This window comes from Triticum dicoccoides, chromosome 7B (genome assembly GCF_002162155.2).
Source record: "Triticum dicoccoides isolate Atlit2015 ecotype Zavitan chromosome 7B, WEW_v2.0, whole genome shotgun sequence".
In the NCBI taxonomy this organism is placed as follows: domain Eukaryota; kingdom Viridiplantae; phylum Streptophyta; class Magnoliopsida; order Poales; family Poaceae; genus Triticum; species Triticum dicoccoides.
In genome coordinates this window covers 162,508,003-162,517,963 of record NC_041393.1, presented here as the reverse complement: position 1 = coordinate 162,517,963, position 9,961 = coordinate 162,508,003, and the positions used below count along the sequence as shown (strand labels likewise).

General features: G+C 45.5%; 1 protein-coding gene across 2 annotated transcripts; it reads right to left on the bottom strand.

Annotated features, from left to right (window-relative positions):
* Positions 1 to 1,466: 1,466 nt before the first annotated feature.
* On the bottom strand, positions 1,467 to 6,995 carry LOC119336774 (serine/threonine-protein phosphatase 4 regulatory subunit 2-like). Of its 2 annotated transcripts, none has more exons than XM_037608849.1 (8): positions 6,714 to 6,995; positions 5,693 to 6,240; positions 4,364 to 4,444; positions 3,928 to 3,976; positions 3,695 to 3,803; positions 2,685 to 2,737; positions 2,473 to 2,535; positions 1,467 to 2,293 (listed from the first exon to the last, which is right to left on the bottom strand). In XM_037608849.1, the coding sequence occupies exons 2-8, from the start codon at positions 6,220 to 6,222 to the stop codon at positions 1,940 to 1,942; spliced, it is 1,239 nt and encodes a 412-aa protein (XP_037464746.1). In that variant the 5' UTR covers positions 6,223 to 6,240; positions 6,714 to 6,995; the 3' UTR covers positions 1,467 to 1,939. The 2 variants fall into 2 exon arrangements, with proteins under 2 accessions (XP_037464746.1, XP_037464747.1); XM_037608850.1 differs by having other exon boundaries at positions 5,693 to 6,234.
* Positions 6,996 to 9,961: the final 2,966 nt, after the last annotated feature.

Below are 9,961 nucleotides of genomic sequence, written 5' to 3'. Positions count from 1 at the left end.
CGCCGGTTGTTAGCCTAGCGCGTGAGTCGGCCCTGGCTACGCCACTACGTATACATCACCCTATTCACCTTTTATATGTTTTTCACCCTAAAATAGGGACAAGGAAGAAGAAAAACAAGAAGTGACATGACCTTCCAGTTCTTTAGACAAAACATAAAACAAACTGAAAATGTCGGACGCTAAGGGCCTGCCTGGTTTACAGCCTAAGATTGTCACGCCTAACCTTAGTCATGCAATAACATCTAGGCATGTGTTTGGTTCATTGCCACATTTATGAATTGTCACACTTTTCTAGCAACATGGTCTACATGTCATAGGCTTAATTTTTTGTCAAATCTTGCCACACTTATGGTAGCCATTTTGTTAGCCGCAATTTTTATGACAGCCACACTTTCCTAAACTTAGTTATGACAAAGTTAATCATGATCCAAAAATGCCTTAAATGTACTGTACCCGGGAGGCTGAAGTTCCTCGGATACGAGCGGGCGTCTAGGGCGCAACTAAACTACAAACATAAGCACATAGGCTACTGAACTTGGCCACATTGCGTGAGATTGAGATAAGAGCAGACAAGAAAGAGGATATAGTTTTGCTGACAGCGACGGCATTCAAGCACATGATGTAGCATTGCCGGAATACCATCCATACATCGACACGTACGATGCCACCATTCAACGATCGAGTTGAGTACCGAGTGCCCTATCCTTCATGGCACCTCGCAGCACACCAAAGGAAAGAGGGGATAATAATTAACCAATCGTAATATGGTTTGCTGCACTTCTATTACTCACTCATAACACGAAAAGAATCCATTGTATAAATCCAAGCAATCTCGACAGGGCAGTATATTTATATTTATTTATATTACTTTCGAGGATCATGATCACGCAAGGCACCAGCAGACGATTAAATTATCCAACTTAATACATGATTTTCATAAGTCGCTATCAAAGTTTTGGATAAATATCATTTACTGATGAAAGAATGGTGAATATACGACATTGTAGAAAACAAGAGTATTTCGCAAAAAACAAAAACAAGAGTTGCCACTTAGATAGAACTCTGCGCAAAATAATCCATGGAATAAGTGTTTTTCATTTGTAAAAATCATAGAACACCTTAGAATCGTACTCTCTTACTAATCCAGTGACTGAAACGCAACAAGAAATGCATCGCCATCCAACCTTCAAAATTAAGACGCTGGCGATCTACCGTGATTTGAGACACCCAGCATATGAACCAATTCAAAATCGACACAAGGCCAAGAGCTTCTTGTGTCATCATGGGACGACAACACAATCCTGGTCAGTCACATCGTCAGTTTAACACAAACGTTACTGTCAACGTGAGACAGCAGCACAAACATTACCAATTCACAAAGCTTGCATCAAGAGAAAATCACGAATACGATGGCGTGCACTCATAAACAACCGCAGACGGCAGTGGGATGTGCTAAGAAACACTAGAAGGTCAATACGCAGCCAAGGTTAATTGCTTCACAGTAAAAATGGGGCAGGAAAGATGTCACTTTCTAATGATGCACAAGTTCACTACAGTACAAGTTGCAAAAAAGGATAGCCAAATATCCAATTTGACTAACCTTGGGTACATCATAACTTTTGGCACCTGGAAGTGTGGAGTGAAGTGAAGAAGTCCACATACTTTCAGGTGACAACCAAGGAGAATGTGCCATCGCCATTTTGAGTACATTTTTCCTCGGAGAATTTCATTCACCTCAACCATGGTCAAGATATCCATTTCCATCTTCGACGGCTCACTACAACTTCAAAGCATACAGCACGAACCCTTAATCATATTGTCTATGGGTGTGATTCATGGGAGAACCACATAGCATAATCAGCTAGTCACAGAGATGTCACAATAGCTGGATTGTTAAAGAGAGCTGCACTAGGTCTTCTGGCCTTCGCTGCGAGTGAGCTCAACTTTGTGAATCTGGAGCTTTTTCACTGGCATTAACTGTTTCACAAGCAACTGCAGTAACTGAGTTGGTGTCAGAGTTGACATCTGGAATTTGATCAGGCTTCTCCTCCTGCATCTCGACATCATGGCTACCAGGCAGCTCCTCCGCTTCTGCGTCAGCCATCTCTTCATCACCATCACCTCCTGCATACTGTGTTCCATTGGGCACTGCAGCAGGATGCTCTACCGGCCTTTCAGGCTCTACAGCAACAGAACCTGTGTTTTCTGTGATCACTGGTCCTTCTGAATTTGGCCCATGAGCAGTAGGGTAGGGTTCAGTACACTTAGTTATGGTAGACGTGACTAGGAGGTTCTGCAAATAAGAGAGCTTAAAATTGGTAAAAACAATCAATTTCATTTCACAAAGAACTACTTTTAACCTAGTAGCTGCTATTTCAAGCGACGGCTCAATAAATGGACAAGTCAAGACAGCACAGGGAAACAGAGCAAAGAACTAGATACTACATGATGGTGAAAGTTCAGTTAGCAAACCTTCTCCAAGGCCAAAGCAAGCTTCGACAATTTTGTGTATGTTCCTTTTGGATCCAACAAAATCTGTCAACACAGAACTAGTGTAAGACTCCTTTTGAAGCAACACCAATGCAACACAGAATGAAGGTATAACCTTCTGCGAGTAAATACATTATAGACATTGGATCACTAATAGAAACTTTAGAAGCGGATTCAAAGGGAAAATTCATCACCTCACAAAGCCTTTGAAGTGTAAACGGAGGACCCTCTTCAAACCTCAAGAGAGCTGCGGAAATGTGCAAACAAAATGATCACAGATATGGCATGGTTCACAGAAAGTACATCAGATATCACCTCTTAACATCTATATTGAAGTTCAACCAACAAATGTCCAAGGTCTTCTATGAACTCAAGTGGAGATCCACTTCTAAGGCTCCATTATGGTTGTTTCGAGTATGCAAATCTCAGTAGAATCACACTAGGGCATTTTGGAGATCCACTTCTAAGGCGAGCTATTTTTTAACAGAAAATAAAGTTATATCTGAAACAATAAAACAAACAACAACAAAAACCCTTAGTCCCAAACAAGTTGGGGCAGGCCAAAGAACTGCCAAAGAATTTATTTTAACCTAAATATGATTAGCCAAAGAACTGCCAGAGCAGTTTGTCCACATCAGCTTTGAAAATAAACACATCACACTGAGACCAAACTGTGTCTAGGTGTCCAGTGGAAAAAACATACAATTGAACTCTAGCAAGGTGCCATACCCACAAGCAATTCAAAACCCATCTAATGATGCCCTTATTTTAACCGCGTGACATAATTCCAAAGTATAAGATAGAAAACCATGTCAGGGATTTCTGAAACAACACACCAAGAATTTCAGTAACATAACTGAATTTTCCAAACATGCTCTCTTATTCATGTTCTTAGAAGTAGATGTCCAGCAGTATATTTGCGCCTGGACTGCAATGAAATAAAAGTGTCCAGTTCATATTCTTAAAGGTCAACATGAACTGCGCCTGGATTGTGAACCATACTGAATTTAATAAGCTGAACTTAGTGAGAGCACACAAGGAGTCTGGTACCATATGAGATTATAAGGGTTTGAGAATTACATATACGTATCATACAATATAGATAATTTTGTTAAAACTTTAACATCGCAACAGCAACAAATTAAGACTCGAGACAAATTATCTTTGGTAGAAACTGAGACAAACTGAAGACTCATAACAGTACCATCATTGAGCTGGCTAAACAGCTCTGAGTGTGTCTCTCTAAACAAGGAATTCTGTTGCTGCCCGTCCTCTCGGATCACCATTTGAGCCTCAGAATATTCACCCAAGACCTTGATGTGTGAAATGATGGAAATCAGTTTAGAAGGTAAGTGAAGCTACTATAATCTCATGAACATAGCCAATACAACGATCTAGAAACAATGTGAAACTTTTTGATGGCATACCTCCCCATACCTGCATCAATTGGAGAGACAACAATCTCTTGAGAAAACTCCAGTCGTGCCTGTAAGACGGAAGTTAATCCCAAGGCCAAGAGTAGAAGTAATCCCACTATAGTAATTTTGCCCAAATGCCCCTGACCATATCTCTTGAAAACAACACGCGAACAGCTAAATCAACCTAAAGTTTGATTCTCCTATAGAAGAATAAAGCTACTAAAAGTAGCACTAAGGGGGTTACTTCTTTTCAAATGATAGCTATTAACACAATGAAACACATTTTATCCAAAGAGAAAACACATCAGGAAGAAAACTGAATTACAAATTGCAGACCTGAACACAAATATGAAGCACGAAGTTGCTTGCGACATTAAAGAACCTCTAATTAAGATTTAAAGTATGTAAATTCATCAGGGATTGGAATCTAGGGGGCAATGGATCCAGTATTATACCAGAACTTCCCCGTCTCAGCTATAACTTCGATCATGGCTCTCATTTCCTCCGGAGTAACATTGACAACTCCGCCATCATCCCTATAATGAAATACATTTTTCAAATGTTTAGAACCAAATAAAAAAAACTGGATTCAGCAAATTGTGTATTTAAATATTAACAAGTTGAAATATCAAAATGTCTAGCTATGTTACTGCAATTTTAAGTCAATGAGTTTAAGATAAGAGTATATGTATGTGTTGCAAGTAAAAAAAAATCTCATCTTACAGTCATAGCATGAATTTTGAAGGCCAAATATATCACTGAATAGTTAAATAAACTTAACCCGATGCAGATCGAGTGTGAGAACATGAAAGGGGAAGGTGTGTACTTGATTGTTCTGTTATCTTGTGTCCAAACAGATTTTTATTTCTATATTTGAAATGCACTGAATATGCATTAGTGTGAACCATCTATACTTGTATGGGTGAGTGCTCATATTTTCCTCACACATACAATCTGTCTTGATATAACATATAAGTGAACACTCTCCCACCTCCCGTGTGAGTGAGGTGAGAGAAAATGCGTACATATGGTTCCTCGAAGAAAAGAAGATGCACACATCTCTGCACTCATAAACATTTAATGCAATTTCTATGTTTGTTGAAATCAGAAGCAATATGGAATTACGAACTTGGTTCTATTCAAGCATATCACCAACTCAGCAACAAGCTGACAGCGATCACAATGAATATACAACATCGCCAATACAGTATTGATATGGCATGGAAAATGACAGCGATCAGAATGTAGTGATGTAATAGATCTAAACAAACTATAAATTCTAGGGAAATACAGGGTTGGATAAACATTTGAATGCAAACCATGCAGAAAAGAAAGTGAGAATGACCCCAAAGAAAAGGCATAGCCATGGGGTGATGTGATAGTGCGAGTCTGCAAGAGAAAAGAAGTGATTGCGTGTTTAATGGACGGGAAAATGTGTGTCACCACAATGGTTGTTGGATTCTTATTTCACCATTCTTTAACTTTACTTGCATTCAGTTTAGCTGGTATGCACAAGCATCTACCTGGCCTCGCTTCAAGCTCATACGAACAACCAATGCAGCAATAGCCACGTGTCACACATCCCTCAGTGATACCCAATTATTGTCCAGGTAACATGGACATCTTTATCCTCTGTACTCTACATCTCTACCCAAGTACCCATGCATGCACATATAAGTTTCACTACCTAACAATCATTGAAAGCTTCTCGTGAAAAGGAAAAGGACAATAATTAAAGCTAGATCTACAGAACCACAGCGGCCACATAAATTTGAATGGATTACCCGTGCTTCCTGTCCTGGGTAGCCGCATCCTCGATAGGATGATCCGCGCCAGCAGCTGCTTCAGCCGTCACCATGGGTGCTGCCATGCTGTCAGCACGCTGGTGTGCATCTACATCTGCTTCAGTCATCACCATGGGCGCTGCCACGGCGTCAGCACGCTGGTCTGTGCCGACAGCCTCCTCTGGAACCACCACAGGCACTGTCGAGCCCTCAACACGCTGGTCCGCGTTGACAGCTGTCTCTGGCACCACCATAAGCACTGTCGAGCCCTCGATATGCTGGTCTGCGTTGACAGCTGCCTCTGGCACCACCATGGGCGCTGTTGAGCCCTCGACATGCTGGTCCGCGTTGACAGCCGCCTCTGGCACCACCATGGGCACCGTCGAGCGCTCGACATGCTGCTCTGCGTCAACAGCCGCCTCTGGCACCACCATGGGCACCGTCGAGCCCTCGACATGCTGACCTGCATGGTCAGCCGCCTCCGGAGCCACCATGGGCACCGTCGAGTTCTCCGTCGCCGCACCCTCCATTCCCAACTCTTCCTGCAACTACGAAAGGCAACAATTCTTATACAAGAAATTCGGTTATTCATCACATCGTCCTGATCCTTAAACACCACTAATCTTTCCACATCCTAGCTAACGTAGGCAGTGGCAGTCTCGCCATCTTCCCCGCATCCCCATCCCAAACTAACGATTCATCTCAGCACTACAGCCACATGCTACCTCCCCGCACCCCCAACCCTAGCGAATGGCCACGACGTCTCCGCTTCCGAACAGCATGTGTACTAGTACCAATCACGCCCAAATCACGGAACGGACGACCGCATCAGTGCAATTCAACGGAAACGAACCAGCACCCTTGCAATATCCGAGACCCGAGCATCCCCATGCCCAATCAACAAACGCGACAACAAGCACGCCCCCGATCCAGACCAGCAAGGGAGGGCTCCGCGAAACCCGAAGGCTGAGAGAAGCGAGAGCCAAAGAGTGTGCGGAAGAGGGGGGAGGAGGGGGCGCACCTAGGGCCTCGCTTTCCTGCGGCGGTGGTGGCGGAATGGTGGCCGGGCGGGGTGAGCTCCGTGCGGCGGCCTGAGGAGCGGCGAGTGGGAGGCCGGCTGCGCGAGGGGCCTGCCTGGCTGGCAACCTGGCTAGGGTGGATCAGGAGGAGAGAAGGTTGGGTGCGGCGGCTTCAGGAATCAGGAATCAGGATCGAACTATTACATACAAAACAGTAATTAGCCTTGAGCCTAGGCTGTGCATTCGTTCCGGGACGGCTCATGACAGATGATGTGTTGGTGGCATACGAATGCACACATGCGATTAGGGTCCGACGGAGGAAGACACCACTCTGTGCAGTAAAGTTGGATATGATGAAGGCGTACGACCGGGTGGGGTGGATTTTTTTGGAGCAGGTGCTGGGTAGATTTGGTTTCGCTCAACCCTGGATCCGCATGATTATGAGGTGTGTCACTTCTGCCAGGTTCTCGGTTAAATTAAATGGTGGTTTCTCGAGAGGCTTTCTTCCCTCTAGAGGCTTGCGACAAGGTGATCCGCTGTCTCCATATTTGTTTTTGTTCTGTGTGGAAGGCTTCTCGGCGCTGTTGAAAGCAGCCCAGCAGGATAACAGTCTCAAAGGAGTGTCTTTTGGCGGCACTGGCCCCCATATCACACACCTTCTTTTTGCAGATGACAGTATTGTGTTCCTCGAAGGGAAGAGTAGCAATTTTGAGGCATTAAGGGATATTTTGCAGGTTTATGAGGAGGCCTCGGGGCAGAAAGTTAATCTTCACAAATCATCTATATTCTTTGGGAAAGGATGTGGAAATGCACGCAAGGCTGAACTTCAACGTACCATTGGAATCAACTCTGAAGTGTTGAGTGAGAAATATCTAGGACTGCCAACACTGGTTGGTAGATCCAAAGATGGGACCTTTAAGTATGTCAAGGAAAGTTCAGCGGGTAAGGTCTCGGGATGGAAGGGACAAGGATTGTCTAAGGCGGCAAGAGAAGTTCTTGTTAAGTTAGGCCTACAATCCACACTGACTCTCACTATGAGCTGTTTCCACCTCACCAAGAACATGTGCCGGAACCTGAATTCGATCTCGTCTAACTTCTGGTGGGGAGAGGCAAATGGAGAGAGGAAGGTGCATTGGTTGGCTTGGAAGAAAATGTGTAAGGCGAAAAGGGAAGGAGGAATGGGTTTTCGGGATACGGCGGTGTTTAACCAAGCTCTTCTTGCGAAGCAAGCATGGCGAATACTTCAGTACCCAAACTCATTGTGCGCACGGGTTCTTAAGGCAAGATACTTCCCGGAGGGATCAATCATGAATGCAACTTGCCCGAATGGTGGTTCCTTCACTTTCCGAAGCATCATACATGGCAGAGAGCTTTTGAGGGAGGGCATAGTGTGGCGTGTTGGGAATGGTGCATCCATCAAAATCCACCATGATAACTGGATTCCGCGTCAAGGCAGCCTCCAACCGCTCGGGCAGCAATTCATTCCAGGGATCACACAAATACGGCACTTGTTAAATGAACCTGGGGATGCATGGGACATGGACAAGCTGCAGCTCATGTTTACACCGGGAGATATTGAGGATATCAGGCACATAGTAGTGGGGGGGGCCGAACATGCAAGATTATATGGCATGGAACTTTACTAAGAACGGTGAGTTTACTGTCAAGTCAGCCTACCACTTTGGTTTGAGCTTGCGGGACACGAATACCGGACAGTCGGGATCGTCGATGCCCAGCAATGAACACAAGGCTTGGCTCGCCCTATGGGACACTAATGCACCGGGGAAGGCTAAGATACATACCTGGAGGCTTCTGAAGAATGGCCTCGCTGTTGGAACCGAGCTACATCGTCGACGTATCAAGCCTGGGGTATTCTGCTGCGCATGTGGGAGGGAAGAAACAATACACCACCGATTTTGGGCGTGCCCCCACTCCATGCTATTCTGGAAACATTTGTGCGAGCGCATGGCGGAGCCGGTCGTCATGCCACCGGTGATGGATGGATCCCTGGCTGTTCTGGTGGCGTGGTTCAAGGAGTGGCTGGCGGAAGCGGGCGGAGCTGAGCGGGAAACAATGATCCAGGCATTGTACGGGCTGTGGTGCGCGCGCAATGATACTAGGGACGGAAGAAGGATCCAAGATGCTCGAGAGTTGGCAGAAAAAGTTCATACTCATATCCATGAATGGCGTCAAGTTAACTCCAAGGAGGCGACGGTGAAGGAGCAAAGGCGATCGGAACGATGGAGTCCACCGGACCCGGGCTGGATCAAGGCTAACGCGGATGGAGCGACGTCACGAACAGATGACAAGGGGGGAGGAGGAGTGGTCCTTAGGGATCACCATGGTGCCTTTAGAGGAGGGGCTGCAATATGCTTCCCAGGTGCCGGCACCCCCCAGCTTTCGGAGATTCTGGCGGCAAAAAGCGCAGTGCAAATGGTGATATCTATGGACGTGCAACGGCTACATGTCGAGCTGGATAGTCAGGAGGTGGTGGCCATGCTACGGGGTGATGGCAGGAACCTGTCGACATTTGGCCCGGTTGTCGAGGAGATCAAGGGGATGCTGAGGACGAGGCAAGAGATCAAAATCACGTGGGTAAGGCGCTCTGCTAATGGGGCGGCGCATGGCTTAGCTAGAGAGGGGGTGCGCAACAATAGCTCGCTATTTTATGATTTTCCTCCAGACTGCATCATTCGAGTTGTAGCGGACGAGGTCCCAACCTTTGTTTAAACTTTAAATAAAGTTGCAAGTTCCCCTAAAAAAACAGTAATTAGCCACCTACGGCTTTCCACAGCGATTTGACGGCTACAGCCGTCAGATTAGGCTTTTCAACGTCCCAGATACCGTGAGCATCCCGGCACTGCGTAGCCTCCCGTCTTTTACAATCAAGTCCAATGTAATCGGGCTGCTACTCCTCAGACCAACCTGGCCGAGACTCCTTGGGCCACGCGGGCACGAAGAGGTGACTCTTTTATCGGGCTATTTTCATTTGTAGCTATCGCAGAGTGATTAAGAAAACATGAATGAACGAGGTTGCATGCAATAGTGTGGAGCAAGGCAAATCATTTATTTTTGAGAAAAGGCAAGGCAAATCAATTATGTTCGCTTAATCGACGCAGCACCGGTGCATGTCCGATTTAAGCCGACCTACATTCCTATCGATGAATGCGGTTAGCAGATACGCGTGTTTAATTGCTTTTCGCACTGACTCCAATTAAATACTTGCGATAAGACCGGTTGGGACGGTGAG